General features: G+C 39.2%; 1 protein-coding gene across 2 annotated transcripts; it reads right to left on the bottom strand.

Annotated features, from left to right (window-relative positions):
- Positions 1-3,720: 3,720 nt before the first annotated feature.
- On the bottom strand, positions 3,721-16,127 carry LOC149963225 (uncharacterized). Of its 2 annotated transcripts, none has more exons than XM_090180423.1 (4): positions 16,000-16,127; positions 11,196-11,638; positions 6,514-7,491; positions 3,721-5,765 (listed from the first exon to the last, which is right to left on the bottom strand). In XM_090180423.1, exons 2-4 carry the CDS (start codon positions 11,617-11,619, stop codon positions 4,522-4,524), a joined length of 2,646 nt encoding a protein of 881 aa, XP_090036549.1. In that variant the 5' UTR covers positions 11,620-11,638; positions 16,000-16,127; the 3' UTR covers positions 3,721-4,521. The 2 variants fall into 2 exon arrangements, with proteins under 2 accessions (XP_090036549.1, XP_090036550.1); XM_090180424.1 differs by lacking the exon at positions 16,000-16,127 and adding an exon at positions 15,566-15,596.
- Between the last annotated feature and the right edge of the window lie 502 nt (positions 16,128-16,629).

Consider the following 16,629-nt stretch of genomic DNA (forward strand, 5'->3'; position numbering starts at 1 on the left):
TCAAAAACGATATTTGTCGTTTCCGGCGGATATGTAAAATGCTACACGCGAATCAAGACATAGGTATGAAAGATATTAGTAAAATATTAAAAATAAAATTGGTTTCAACTTGCTATCTTTCATAGTTTTTGAGATAATCGCAAATAAGTGCCAAAATTCCAACGGCCGAAGACTTATTTAACAGAGTGTACATTAAAGTCGACTTGCCGACTTTATAAAGTCTCAAAATGGAAATTTGTAATTTTTGGGGTAAAAAAATTGAACAATTTGAGTCGGCATACGGTCGTCGACCTGAAAACGACTTTTAGACCCATACCCGACTCTTGACCGACACCCTAATGCTACAGGGGTACACACGGCGATTTCTTCCAAAATTGCCGCGGTTTAAGTATAGAGAGGAATAGGAACCACGTGGAAAATGGCACGTCATCAAAGTAGACCGTGATAGGATTATACAGCATCCGACGGAGGTCACGTGCCGGAAGTGGGTAAATGCTTTATTACAAAAAGATCTCAGAATTCGAATCTAGGGTACGGAGTTCTATTCGCGCCCGAAAACTATCGCTACGTCCTCTATTATGTGTTGAAGAACTAAGATAGGTAGCTATTAATTACGGATGCAACGGTTCCACTTTTTTGGACTATCTCGGTTCCGGTTCTGGATCCGGTTCCGGTTCTTAAATTTTTGCTTTATCGGTTCCGGTTACGGTTCCGGTTCTTAAAATTTTAATTTATCGGTTCCGGTTCTCAAAATTTAGAACCGAACGGTTCCGGTTCCTATACGGTTCCAGTGTGTTTAGTATTAATTAAAGTTAAATACTACGGATGCAACGGTTCCACTTTTTTGGACTATCTCGGTTCCGGTTCTTAAATTTTTGCTTTATCGGTTCCGGTTCCGGTTCTTAAAATTTTAATTTATCGGTTCCGGTTCTCAAAATTTAGAACCGATCGGTTCCGGTTCCTATACGGTTCCTATACGGTTCCAGTGTGTTTAGTATTAATTAAAGTTAAATACACAAGGAATTCAAATGAAGTTAAAGAGAAATAATATCCACCACATTTATTTATATATTTAGAATATAAAATTTGTTTTTTACGAGTTTATCGAAAAATTTGTTTTTGATAAATTATATTTTAAAAATAGTAGCTTTCTCAGTGACGTAGCTATGGGTTCGGGGTCCTCCTGCGAAACTGTTTTTGGGGTTCCTTATAATCATTAAGGCTGAGTCGCGATTATCGCCATCTAGAGTAAGGGCTATCATGTATCGCCTTCTACAATTCGATTTAACACGTACTTGCACGTTAAATATATAAAACGCTTAAAAATGGCTTTAAGCCCAAAGTGAAACGATTAAGATTAAACACGGCAATCAGCGTCTGGAGCATTAAAAACAAAGTTTCTTGTAGAACTCGGAAGTCTGGAGTTCAGACTCCCAAGTCCGACCAGAAACACGATCTAGATGACTTAATGCAAAATAATTAAAAAAAATTATTGCTACTATTCTCTCGTAGGTAACTCATGTAAGCGCGTTATTTGTTTATTCAATAAAGTAGGGTAAAAATGAAATCTTCTGTTCGAAAATTCCCACGGTTTCATCCTTTCAAGTTGGAGGGGGGTGCGGAATGATGTACTTTCAATGTTTGTGGAGACATTGCCTTCCCTTCCGCTCCTCATTTCAGGGGCGTATGAACGTTTTAGAAGTTGGAGGGGGCAAAGAGAAACGAAATGGGGGTCTAGGAGCTTAGCCCCCGATGTACAGTGAGTAGTTGGTCGCGAATGTCATAAAGGCATTAACAGTAACAACAGTTATCATACCAAGTGTATTTTAGTCTTTAGAGTCGTTTATGAATTTAAGATACACAAATTCACAATAATAAAATGAGAATGGTTTTGAATTTTTAAATTAGTATAGCTTCACCGAATGCATGTGTTCCTTTTTGACCACTATGCAAATTGGCGGGAAAAGACACAGTTGAGCTTCTATAAGCTTTATATGCTTTTAAATTGAGAATTTGAGCTTTTGAAGATTTCAACTGACCAAAAAGTTGAAGGGGCAATAACATTAGTTGCCCCTCCCAGCAAAATTCTAGGGAGGGGCATTGCCCCCCTGGTTCCTACGCCCCTGCCTCATTTCATTGAAAAATATAAAGACAGGATTTCTATGACTCGTTTTGATTTCAGTTGAGTATATCGTTCTAAATATTATTTCGTTCAATAAGCATTGTCATTTGTGAAATGTAGGCAAATGCATAAGTTGAAGTTTTAGACTTTCTAGACAACAACTACCCAGGCCAGCGATTATATTATGCAAACGAATTAGCCTTACCTTAAAAATTTAAATTCAGAAACACAACTTAGTTATTAATTTACAAGGTTTAACGATCTGCTATAAAACATGTGTCTTGATACTTTTCAAACTTCACTATGATACTTTCATTGTGTACGTTGTTTGGATATTTATGCGATGGTTATTGTGGTTGTATTTATAAAGTTTTGGGCACGCCTGTTGAAACATAAAGAAATATTTGAAGCAAGTAAAACATTAACTTGAGCTTACAAGAGAAAAAACTAGACGAGGTCTCGCGCGGTTGGACTGTACACAGTCCCATAGGCAATTTGGGGGCCCCTAGATAAAAGCCCCCCCCCCCCCCGAGCATTGCGGAGTCTGTCGGGGCGTTATTTACGCCACTGGCTTTTCTGCTGTTTCTCCTCTAAGTCGGTTGCGAAGGGGATCAAAAATTATGTCAGCTAGGCTAATCAGCTAGGCTAATACCCAAGGCACCACCTTAGGCCTAAGTCATCATGCGACTTAACTAAATAATTTCTCGGAAGGCACACTATAGTAGCAGTAGACAACAAATACTTTTTGTGGCCTTTGCTACATTTGTGAAATTGTGTCGAGTTTTCCGACTGAAGAAAATAAAACTGAAACTATCGCAGATTTCCGGATGATGCCAGTTTTGAAAGCAAACATTTGGAGGACGAGCCCATTTTCAATTGAGAATACGGAAGGGTGTGTCAGTTGACAGTTACGTAGAAACCCACATGGAGTTATCTGAGATAGGATAAAGATGAGCTTATATGAAAAACTAATATTAAATTAGGAAGTTTAATTACTAAATTTCAACATGCGCTAAATGTTGGTAATTAAAGTGATAGAACCGTTTAAAACAATGAAAAACTCGGTCCCGGTTATCATTTTTTTACAAATATTGGTTCCGGTTCCGGATACGGTTATCAAATTTTTATATTATCGGTTCCGGTTTCGGTTCCGGTTCCTAGAATTTACTAGGTTCTTCTCGGTTCCGGTTCTGGTTATCCGTTGCATCCCTTCTATTAATATACACACCTCGAAGAGCTAGGCGCCGTTGCGCCACCTAGACCCATTTCCGTCATGAAAGTTAACTTTACAATCGTCTGACTTTACGAAATTCGCACCCAAATTTCAAACTTTGAGGATTTGGAGCTCTTAAAGTGGAGGAAACTGGGGACTTGCATCTCAGATTAGCAAGAGACTTACGCAGCAGGATGTCAGCGTTTGATAGTACAGATAGTAGTAGTTGTTGAATATTAGTTTGACAATATGATGCTAATTCCGTTTGCAGAAATATCCGCCTAACCTAAAAAAGGTGTTTAAAATTAAGAGGAATTAGCAACATAGACAGATTGAAAATTTATTTTTAATTAATAAATCGTTACATTAACAATAAATAATATTTTCACACAAGGACATGGAAGATAAACTATATGATTTGAAATTAGTGTTGAAACGTGGTTAAGTGATGGATTCAATTCGAACCAAAAATTATACAATATTAATTGGCTATATTTGATGGTTTCCTAAAAAGCATGAAATTGCTACAGAAGCTCACTTACTCCTGATAATAGAAATGACGAAGAATTTTACCCTGACTATGTTGAATATGGCTCCACAACACTAGAGGGCTTTAACATTTCTAATTTATAACGGTGCGCGACGCATGATCGGTGGCAACGGAGCGTGTGTTGAGCGCCGTTAGTAAATAGAAATGGGAAAGGCCCTAGTTTTGTGTGGCGCCATCTTTATCATTTTTGGAGTAATGAGACCCGTCTTTGTTCATAAATTCCAGTAGCAGTTTCCCAATCAGAATTTAAGAGTTACAATAGAATATTAATGTGTGAAATTGTTAAATGATACGGAAAGTTGATTCAAAACTTTTGATCAATTCAGAAGTTAACCGTAATTCAAAAGGTTCAGAAAATTCGGATCACAGAATAAATCCGAAAACTAGTTTGGGTCTTCGTGGCAAGTCGATAAATTAAAAAAATATAAACGCCAATTTATAAGGACACGCTTTTTGTGTTATATTACTTTTGCTAATGCAAAATAATTCTAGAAAGAAACGATATTTCCAAAAGGCTTAAATGACGATATTTCTTATAACGTGCGAAAATTAAAGGGAAAACAATTCTAGTTACGCGAATGCGTTAACTAGAAGGTACCGTGAGCTACAGAATGACCGAAAAGTATTTCCGTATCTTTACGTTTCCATCGTGTGACCTCTCTTGGCGCCCTCGTCGCCAAACCGAGTCTTTATAAGGCCCAAACTTGCCATACACCGAATCTGCGCTTGGGCGTCCGACTGACTAGCATGCTCTAGCGCTGCTTGACAATTGACTTCAGATTCATCAGTACCGAAGACCAGTTTCGGCTCCGAGATTCTTTTAATGGTTATTTCGGATACAGAGTTCCTTTTGGCAATTACTTCAGAACCAGATACACTTAATGCTGCTACTTCCGATTCAGAAATACTTTTAATTGCTACTTGGTGTTCGGAGTTCATTTTCTTGGACTCTTCGAATCCAGATCTATTTTCCTTGGGTACTTCAAATCCAGATTTCCTTTTTTGAGAGATTTGAAATCCATTTTCAATTTTTTGAGACACTTTGATTTCATATTTACTTTCTTGAGACACTTCGATTTCAGAAATACTTTCCTTGGAAACTTGGAATCCAGAGGTACTTCCCTTGTCCATTGAGATTCGCGATTTTCCACGAATATGTGCTTTAGTGTGTAATGTCAAACTTGATTTTCTAGGGAACGACCGATCACAGTAGTTACATTCAAACCATGGACTTTGAGAGATTTTCCGAGGACTAGTCTGCAATGCACCGCAAGTCATGTCTGCATTATCTGCTTGTCCGTCACGCTGTATAACAGCCTGTATTTCTTTCTGTGTGGTTGGTGATTCGTTTTGATAACTAGTAAATTTTCGATCCGCGTGTTTCCTCTTTTTCGGGCTTCGACGGTGCAAGTTGCGCACGTGTCGAAGCATGTTAAATTTGCTGGTAAAACGATCTAGACATAGTTCGCATTTGAAGGTTCTCAGGGAATTCAATCTACGATTGGTTTTGGAGGTGTCCGATAAATTTAGTGTCGATGTTGTGAATTCGATTGTTGAGCAGGGCATCTCCAAGTTTGGTTTGGGGCTGTGGAAATCTTGAGAAATGTTGTTTATCTCTTGCGGAACGCTTTGTGGAGAGTCGTTCTTATGTCCGTTTAAATGAACGAACAACAGCAATGAGTTTGATGTGGCGTGTTCGCAAATCTGGCATTTGTATGGCTCAGAATCTCCATGTACCTTATAACAATGTTTCTCGAATGCATAATTGTCTATGAAATCCTCGGAACATTCTTCGCATCTAAGTGGTTCCACAATTTTCGGAATGGACTTAGGAACCATTTCCAATCCACTACTTAAAAAGTCGTGTCTTGCCGGAGATACTGCAAAAAGGAAGGAAGAAGTTTAAGCAAGAACTTATTTAGTTCCATAAGAACCTTGACCATTTGCTCCTGCTGCCAAGTTTTCTAGAACGAACATCGGCTTTAATCCACTTAACATTTCACTTTAAAACAATTTTACGAGTTTCAGTTGATTAGTTAAAGGGTTCCACCAACCCCTTAAGGAGCAGAAACACGTGCCATTTATCGAACCTATCTGATGACGGAAACCGAAAAAGAAAGCAGAAATATAAGAAAAATACGTCTGATTTGCAGCGTCCTTTCCGTTGGCGCAAAATATCGAAATTAACGTCCATATTGTCCGTAAGGAGACGCATGTTTATCCCCTATCGTGGCTGGTTGAACCTTTTAATAAGATATAATATCCTAACTGAAGGCTAGTTTTGGGGCGAATATACCTTTATTGCAACTTCATATCTGCTTCGATAGTTAAAACTCATTAATTTTTAATTTAAAGCTATTGAAAGTTATTTCAAAGGACCACAGAATTTTAACTTGAATTATAATTTGTCATTTTTCTAACCCTTTTTTCTAAATTAAAATGGTTCTGTAGTCCTTTAAGCACCAGAGAAAAGTGTGCTCTATCTGAGAAAATTAGTATTAAGAGTGTTAATAAAAGAATAAAAGCGTTCTACTGGAACAAAAACTGAATAAGGCAATTGCTACGGTGATCATTCCCCTGCTTGTTCAAAACTACGATATTTTGGTTATAGAATGTTCCATGTCTTACCAACTGCAAGACTTAAACTGGGTGAAGAGTTGAGTTTCATCATATTCGAATAACCGGTACTATTCATCTCCTGCCCACTGATCAATGTGTCATCCAATGCGACAACGCCGTCGGGTTTTACCATGTCAGCACCAGGAGATTCGTTGATGTCCGACTCTATCTGTGCAGATTCGGATGGTGCGAAATCCGTCGTCCATTTGCAATGTTCTTTCATCTGATGAGAGAACAGAGACGCTCGGAACTTGAACCGGGCGAAACACACGTTGCATTTAAACGGCTTAAAGGTAGACTCTCGCGGCAAATCGAAATCGACAACATGGTGAACTCTGCGCACGTGCGTCTTCAGATTGGCCTTTTTGGAGAAGTCTTTGGAGCACATCGGACATACGAATGGCTTTTCTTCCATGTGGACGTTGTTGAGATTATTCGGGTCGGTTAGCGTCACGGCCTCATGTTTGCGTAAATGCAGGACCATGGCTTGGTGATACGCGGTGGTAAATTCGCAAAATTCGCACTTCCGCTCAGAAACTATTTTTTGAACGGACGGTTTCCTGTGCGATAGCGAGTGTTTCTTAAGGTTAATTCTTTCCTTGAAACGTTCACCGCAAAGTCCGCACCGAAACGGCTTCTCGCCAGTGTGCAGACGGAGATGCGCCATCAGTGAACTTTTGAAACTAGTGGTGAAATGGCATTGCCGACACTTGTAGGGTTTCTTGTCGCGGTGCACTTCGAGACGATGTTTGACTAACTGCGTCTCGTATTGAAAATTAACGCCGCAATCTTGGCACTGTCTGATGATGGATTTGACTTCGTGTGGCGGCGAGGGAGGCTTTTCACAGCTGCTTGTAATCTGGTCGTTCTGGGACGAATTCATTGGAGGGGTTTCGTTCGTATTGGTCGGAATTTTCTCCGACTTGTGCGTCAAGATGTTCAACTGATCTGGGACCACTATATCCACGACTTTTTCAGTTGGTTCCTCTAAACAAAAACAAATAACAGGTCAAACTACTGTTCTAGGAAACCAAGTATCACAATGAAATATCGAGAACTAATTTACGCGAGGAAGAACCCGCGACTGCAGTTTATAGCTCTATTGTTGTGCTGTTAAATCGTCGCCTCACCCCATTTTAGATTAAACATTAATACATTTTATTATATTCATTATAAATATATTATTTTTATAAATACGATTTATTTGGTATATAGCATAATAATAATATCCAAGGCCCACCCTAGGCCTAAGTCATCGAGCGACTTTTAAAGCCTTGAATTCAGGTGGCCGGGTTACAATGCGTAGGAGGGTGGTGGCAAGCCCTGGAAACCACACAAGCCAACAGCTTCCTACACTAACTATTACCGTTAACCTCAACAAGTTTTTATGGAAGGGGAAACCGAAGATCTCGGGGGAAAACCCCTTAAACCAGTGGGGAGAGAACTTGCAAACTCAACGCGGAAGGAGTTGTTCTGAGTTTTCACCCAGTGCCACAAGTTGAGATCGAACACGTCTCCTCTTGCTGCGAGGCGAAAGTGCTAACCACTCCGCCACCCCACCTATCATGTTAGATAGATTTCATTCATATCCATAGCTGAACGGGCTCGTCTCACACTTCCATAGATGTAATGTAACGCGAGCCCGAGCCGAGCCCTTCCTATGGACAATTGACATGCGGGCTCGCGGAGATCACGAGCCCGTTCAGCTATGTTCATATCACTTTGTCTTTTTATTTTTAAATGTAATGTAATATTAATCATTAGTAATTAGCAGAGGTGGGCAAAAATTGTGAGCGAATTCTGAAATGAACGCTCAGACCTTTTTAATTTGAGTGATCAAGTAAGCTAGTGCTCAATACTGGCGATTTTTTTTCTCTCTCTTAAACTGAACCAGCTCTATTTTAAGCGCCGCTTCCCCTAGCGGCGGGATAATTCGTTCACTAGAAAGCGCTGACGGCGGCCTGAGTGAGATCGCGACGAGAGAAGCGGTAGTTTTTTAACATTGGGATTCCTCAACGCCTTTTGGAATCCCACCGGGGTCTCCGGTGCCAGCTGTGTCGGGTTACTTGGACTGCTGTGTGCCCGTCATCCCCTTTAGGAGCTCTCTCCTAAGGGCTTGGCTTTCTACCTCCGTAGGTGGGGTGCCGGCTAGCGTTGCTATAGCTGGTCGAACCATTGCTGCGCCTTTTGTCGGGATGAGTGGCTTGCGTCGAGGGTGAGACCATCAGTAGTGGGGTTCTCCTACCCATGCTGGCTTTGTCACCTGTCCGGGCTTGTGGACGCTGGCGTAGGGCATTCTGATGAGACCACCGGTGTAGTAGGCTTTTTGATTCGCTTGGAGCACCGGTATATAAATTTCGGACCACATGCTCATTTGAACGACTGCTCATTTCACCGACTCTTATTGCCTGTCCATCTCTATGTCTTTAGTGTTAGGTTGACTTATAGAACGGGCAATGTATTCTAAGTACTGACGCCTGACGGCACCGTGAACTCACTTCTCTTGAGCGCTGGGGACCCGGCCCGACGCCCCCTCAACCCCGTTCTTTATAACCAAGCTGGGCCTTCTAAAACGCGACCTAGCGGACAGTACCTAGTCAAACGCACCTAGTATCGTCCAAATGCCAAATGAGCAGTCGGCCAAATGAGCAGTCAAATGCACTGTCCATTTGGCCGATTGCCCATTTGGCCGATTTCTCAGTCGGACAAATGTGCAGTCGGCCAAATGGACAGTCGGCGTAACGTGTATTTTGTGGTTGGCCAAATGAGAAGTCGGCCAAACGAAACTCTCCCCTGAGGTAGTCGTTTGTTGAATTGCCGATGTCAGCTGTAGACGCTTCGCCTTATTTCAGTGGCGGATTTTCCATAAAATTTAATTTAAAAAATATAAAAATTTATCCTACAAAATGTATCTCATACACGTTAAAAAATTAAGTTACGGAGTAAAATATAAATAAAATATAAATACATCTGTATTAGTATTATCCAAGATTCCAAATAAAAATTTTGTTTTCCTGAGTCCGGCATCTACTAACTAATGAGGGGGGGGGGGCACAAAAATTCTTAAATTGCTTAGGGCAGATATTGGGGTTAATCCGACCCTGAGGCTAGCGCGTCGATCGGCCGATCTCGCTCACCGCGCCGTGAAAAATCACTGACTGAGCGAACTAATCGGCGATCACCCTGAGCTGGCTCAATTTCTCTTTCTCGCTTAACAAGACCAACCGACCTTCGTATTTGAAGTGCTCACTCGTTTCGAGAAGATTTTCGAAAATGAACGCTCATAATGTTTGCCCACCTCTGATAATTAGTAGTATAAAAGGGTACTCGTTTTAGATTTCACATTATCGTACAGTATTTTTCCAAAAGAATATTTATAAATAGTTAGAAATCTGGAAAATTTAGTATTTGTGAAAAATTTCATTCTCAGTTTTGCGAAAATTATTAAGAAAACTGGCCGAACTACTTGGAAATGAAAACTGGGGTTGGGCTTCTCCAAGTTATCCCTTGATTATTTGGTAATACGAGAAGTAGACAACAATAAAGCAGTACTGAAATCAGTGAAAGCCACTTTTCAATGGAAGCGAAATTCCTTTCAAATCGCGGATATGTACACCGCAACACGGCTTGGCTCTAAGTTGTATTACTTCATGTAACGATATAAACCTTAAAAAATTAACTCAGTTGGGATATTTACTTAAAAACCATATTTTTCCGTGGTTGTAATTTTAGAAAGTTAGTATATGACGGATTTCGTGGGCAAATTACCGGAAGTCTGCTGAGGCACATTAGACTTCAATTCTATGAGATGTATTTTATACTTCTGTTCAAAGTAACTGCAAAGCAGATTTTTCTTGGTTCGAAGCGAAGGTAGCCAGCCAATAAATTTGTAAAAAACTCGGAACGTCTTACATTCGAGGTAGTTTAAGCCAGCCCGTTTCTCGAGCAGCTTTCGCGGCACGGCAGGGGCGTAGGAACCCGGGGGGGGGGGGGGGGTTGGGCAGGGTGGGCAATGCCCCTCCCTAGAATTTTGATGGGAGGGGCAACTAATGTTATTGCCCCCTCCAACGTTTCGGTCAGTTGAAATCTTCAAAAGGCTCAAATTCTCATTTTAAAAGCATTTAAATCGTATAGAACCTCAACTGTGTTTAAATTTCAGTCTTTCCCCGTCAATTTACATAGTAGTAAAAAGTACTCATGCATTCGAAGAAGCTACACTCCATTAAAAATTCAAAACCATTCAACAGACAACTTTTCGTTTCTCTTTGCCCCCACCAACTTTTAGAACGTTCCTACGCCCCTGCGGCATGGTGCCTATGAATCTTTAGACATTCCAAGTGTATACAGATATAGTTTCCTGCTGTTTTCTACCGATAATTATTTTGAAATATTAGCGGGAGTCTGCTAAGGTACATTAGCAGCCGACGTTTAAGGGACACGCTTGTTGAAATTCAGAATATGTTACCACATGGTAAATCCAGGCCGAATGTTTCCTAAAGCCGGTATGGCCCTTTAATGACTACTTCTATAATAAAAGAGAGTAATATATACTTCTGTTCAAAGTAACTACAAAGCTTATTTTGCTTTTTTCAAAAACAATAACCTGACTAACCACCACCAAATGAGTCTACGCAAATAAATAATAAGGGAATTCTTCAAAGATAGTAACCATAGAAAGATAAATCACTCACTGTCTGACAAGCTTCTGATATTTTGAATCTTGAAAATGGATGCTTCGTTGGAGGTCGGGGTGGCAAGAGGCGTCGTCATTATATCGCAGCCACGATTTGCGTTTATCGGAAGAGCCGACTGGTGCATTGCACTGATCTTCTTTATGGCCTTGCCTATTTTGGTTTTGTACGAGAGGAACTTCTCGCGCCATATTTCGCTTTCCTCGACTTCCGTCTCAAAGGCCTTTTCTTCGAAGATATGTCCTTCGATTTTGGCGTCGAGGACAACGAAAGTCTTCTCTTTAGCGTCCAACTGCACGGCGTATTCGTCCAGTAAGTCCTCCGAATTACAGGCTATCAACTGGGCATCGATCCTGTTCAGTAGGGCCGAGGCCAAGTAGCGGATTTTCTCCCGTTTCGTCTTTAATTTGGCGTAATCGTCCATTTTCCACACTAGTCAGTTCCTGGAACAATATTCGGTTAGAGAAAGAAGTTGATAAAACTGGAAAGCAGACGACCAAGTCACACTTGAGGGTAAAATCGGTTAAATACACAGTTCGAAGCGACTTACATTTCGGTTATAGCCCAGGCTTAACGTCATTTCAAATTATCGCCAGAATTTTGAAATAACGAAAATCTATCCTAACATAATTAGTTAAACATGTTTACTAAATATACCGTAATATTATTTGACATAATTTCGAATTTTAATCGCGTTATTTTTGAAAATATGAGCAATTCTCCGTGCACCTGGTCGTTTTGAAATCGATATTAAGCGAACCGACTTGACCAAGCTGCTTCCAGAACCATCACGCAGGGATTTTTAACGTTGGTTTTGAAAACCAATTATCTAAACGAAATTATTTTAGGGGCCATTTACGTAAGTTTGAACGTGGCTATTCCCACATTCTTAAATGCTCAACCCAGGTTTACTTTAAAGGACAGCGCCATTAAAATTTTTTTAAGCGAAAATAAATGTATTTTCTCCTACGCCAAATGTGCTATATATCTCTGGCGCTAGGAGTATAACCTACTCGTAGCGCCAGAGATGTATAGCGGACGGCACTAAAATTAAAGGGGCTGGAAAGTGGGGTTTTGAAAAACGTCATCCGTGACGTCATTAACGAAATTTGGCGCGTAGAACTACTTTTACTCAAGTTCGCGAAGACGTAAACAGGCACCGCTGTGTTGGGATTTGTGTATGACGAAATCCAGCGTGGTCTTGGTTAGGGTTAGCTGAGCTCGTAGGAAGTTATAAAAATTCGTTAATCTTTAATGAGATTTAGTTTAGTGAACAACAAATGTTTAACGAAAAATTCATTTGAGCGATAAGATCTTTTAGTAGTAGTGTGTTCGTAATTTTTTTAATTATTATTTGCGAGTTTCATCGAATTTTGTAAAAAAACGCTAGATGAAATGATGAATAGAAGCCAATTTCTAAGGGCCTTGGTTTCACTGGAGCATTTTGATAAACCTTAGAACTCAACCACAGTTCTTTTGCCTTTTCCCATTCATCTAATTCACCAACAAGAGATATCTTCGTATCATCACGTTTCCGTTTTTTATTTGAATTAAACTCGTTCATTGTAATTAAATAAATATGAAAATAATAGAACCAAAACCACGTCCACGAAGGCCCGAATATCTTAGTTCGCGTATGAATACCTCTCACCAGTCTCCCTCTCGCGGGTCGCTCCTCACTATTTTCAAAACATCTCCGTCAGAGCCAAATTCCTCAAGCGGGGAATTAAGAAAATAAAGCAGGGTCCGGATTTTTTTGGAGATACAACGTCACTGGACGATTTCAAAACCCCACTTTCCAGCCCCTTTAAATCACACAGCAAGAGAAGGAAAAACGCGAACTAACTCCCGCTTGAGGATGTCGCTATTGTCTTACTGTTCCATAAAATCACATTTATAAAATTAATTATAAATGAAAAATTATTTTTTAAATTACGACCAGCCTTTTTATAAAAACTATACACATTTTGTAAGTTTTTAAGGTAAGTAAATTTTATTGACGCTTTTCATTTTTAAAAGGACGCACTGACTTGAAACCCATGAGTTTCTAATTCGTGGGCAAAACCTATCGATAAGCCCTCTTTTGGTTGCCGTCGAAAACTAAATAGATAGAGTCTTAGCAGACGCTATTATGGTATGAAATTACGCATATTAGAGGACTAATAAGGATGAAGTAAAAGCTATAAAAGGTTAATCGGTGCCCAAATTTAGGCATTACTTAGCAGGCGCTAGAACGTAGGCGTTACACCGCAGCGCTAGGGCTGTGCAAAGTATAATAAGTATTCGTCTTTATTCGATTTGACCAAACTATTTGGTTATTTTAAGGCTCAACTATTCGTACCAACCAATCGAATTCTAGTTTTTAAAATTCTAGAATACCAAATAGTGAACTTTGAAACACCGACTATTCTATTTAAAAAATATTTATTTGATTTTGTCGATTTTAATCCAAATTTTTCAAATTATTTGGTATTTGCATCAAATTTCTACCGCCAGAGGTCAGTAAGTAAACAAAAAACCTAGCGTTCTTTTGTGCGCGACGAAACCGAAGGTCACGAGTGACGAAGCAAACAAAATTTGAAATTGCAAGTTATTTTGACGTTTGTAAATAGGAATTAATTGTATGGGCACAAGATAGCTATGAAGTAAATGTATACACTATAGAGTGGAAGAAACCATTTTGGGAGGGTTAATTCCATAATATCTAGACTAGTTTGAACTCGATAATTATAGACATTTAGACCAATGAGGCGAGTGAGCAGGGGCGTAGTAACCGGGAGGGGCAGGGGAGGCAATGCCCCTCCCTAGAATTTGGCTGGGAGGGGCAACTCATGTTATTACCCCCTCCAACTTTTTGGTCAGTTTAAATCTTCAAAAGGCTCAAATTATCATTTTAAAAGCATATACAGTTTAAAGAATATCAACTGTGTTTAAATCAGTGGCGTAGCCAGGGGGGGGGCAAAGGTTCACATCCCCCCGAAACGTATGGTCGTACGTACAAATATTTTTATTTTTTTACTTTTTTTCAATGGCGTGCCCTCCCCCCCCCCCCCGAAATAAAATCCTGGCTACGCCACTGGTTTAAATTTCAGTATTTCCCCGCCAATTTACATAGTTCTAAAAAGTACACCTGCATTCGGAGAATCTACACTCCATTAAAAATTAAAAACCATTCTCTAGACCCCTTTTCGTTTCTTTTTGCCCCCTCCAACTTCTAGAACGTTCCTACACCCCTGCGAGTGAGCCTCTTTCTTAACTGGATATATGGAGGTAAATGTTTTATTTTGGGAAAAAAGGTCAAACGGCAGCTACTACTAGGTAACGGATGGATACTAGAGTACTAGGTGAGCTGTTACCGGCGTGCGGTTGTTTGTGGGGAAAAATCTAGAAGTGTCTTATTTTCTGAAACTGTATTGCAATCGTTTTACTCATCAGCGATAGGCAGAAGCGACTTATTTTCTAAGCTTGTTAAAACCTACTAAATCATACGCAACTATAATACTACTCCCTTTAAATACTTTAATACACTAAAAACGTTTTTCAAACTAAAATTTGGTATTTGATAGAATAATTTGATAAAAAATGAATTTGGTCCAAATTTTAAAACGTCGCGGTATTTGGTAAAATTATTTGGTCATTTTCGAAATTCGATCCGACAGATGGTTCCCAAAAACCGACGTATTTGGTATTCGCCTAATACCTAAAAAAACACTATTCGCACCGCCCCAAGACTAGTTGCGGTCGCGAATTAACTAAATATGTAATTCAAATATGCATCTTGCGGGATTAAAATTACTGAACTCTATCATTATGTATTGGTGCCATCTATCTATAAACTAAAAATAAAAATAAAATGGTTAGTTGACCCCTATATTTCATTACTCAAGTAGGAGTTATGTTTTCAACATTTCGGGTAATTGAAACAACATTAAATTTTAAAGTAATAAATTATTTTCGAGAGGTGGCGGAAACACAATCTGAATCGTAGATTTCAAGTTTATACTCGACCTCATTGCTTGAGATGTATTTAAATAAAGGGCCCATTTTATAATATTGTATGTGGTCGGGAAGACTGTTTATAACTTAAAAGAACAAGAGGATGTTTGCGCCCACTCTCGTTATCCTGCCTAATTGATTCGTTTAAACAATATTATTCTACAAAATTCGCATAAATTTTTCGATTTTTGAAACGTTCCGTATTTTACGACCAAGGCTTAAATTAAAATTTTAGTTCTTAACGACTATGATTTTATTTCGTATGTTTCGTATTAACGATTTAGTTGAAAGAAATAGTTTAAAATGTGAATATTACATACCTTAAGTAATTAATATTTTTTACCGTTTTGAAAAATATACAAAATCGTTGTTACCCAATAACACGTGGAAATTGCTACTTCCAAAATGGCCGTATGTGGTACCGATTTGCATGTACAACTCCACGAATTAAAATGATAAAAGAATGATAATTTTCAGTACTGTTTACTTCTAAGAAAATCTTGGATTACTCACAAATATTTATCATGGTATTAATGAAAATCCCAAAATTAATTTTTACGGTCAGCTTACTTTAAACCTTAGGGTGAACGGATTCAAGTTTTATTTCATCCTAGAACGCAACTATTGAAAAATCTGTAAAACACCCCATTTAATAGCTCTATCGTAGAACCTAATATCTCTTTCGCTGACCCTAGGCATTGGGCCTTTGCCCTTGCATTTTTCCATTTCTGCTATGTATTAATTTATGCCCAAAGTTCAGTACTTACACGCCCGAAAAATATTTAGTCAAACGAAATTAATTTCTTACCGTGATTTAATTGGTTATCAACTTCACAACTATAAATGAAATAAAATTATCTGGTGTTTTCAAAATAGCCAAACGCGATAAGAGTCAATCTGAAAATGACCTTTATCCTCCGATGACAAAGAGGAAACTTGTGGATGATTTGCTGCCGTCTTCTTAATCAAATCGCTGTTATTGTAAATAAGGGGGAGGGGTGGTTATGTACATGTTTAAGTTATTTTTATGCTAAACGACTATTTATAGAGCGAGCTAAAAAATAATGATCAACAATTCTTTATGTAATCAGCCTGGTTTTGGTTTTAACTTTGTGTAGCTCCTCCGAATTCATTAACCCACGGGTGTTAAGATAATTTTCTTGATAAATGGCACTCTCCAAGCTAGCGCTGTGACATTTGCGCTTGGTGCCATTGTATAGGCACTTGGTTGCATGATGTCACGTCGTAGCTTTGGCTATGGCCGTCATGCTGGTATGCTTTTTTCAATAGGCGCTGAAATAAAACATCCTCCCAGAAAATAGGCAAGAAGTAATTTTATCGAGAGCCAGGACCCGCAAGTTATTGTTTATATAGTGCTTGTGGAAATAATCCAAACGTGTCACGTCGTGTTTTTGCCAAGCCTTAATATGTCAATAAA

Source organism: Leiobunum rupestre, chromosome 1 (assembly GCF_980474605.1).
Source record: "Leiobunum rupestre chromosome 1, qqLeiRupe1.1.hap1, whole genome shotgun sequence".
Taxonomy (NCBI): domain Eukaryota; kingdom Metazoa; phylum Arthropoda; class Arachnida; order Opiliones; family Sclerosomatidae; genus Leiobunum; species Leiobunum rupestre.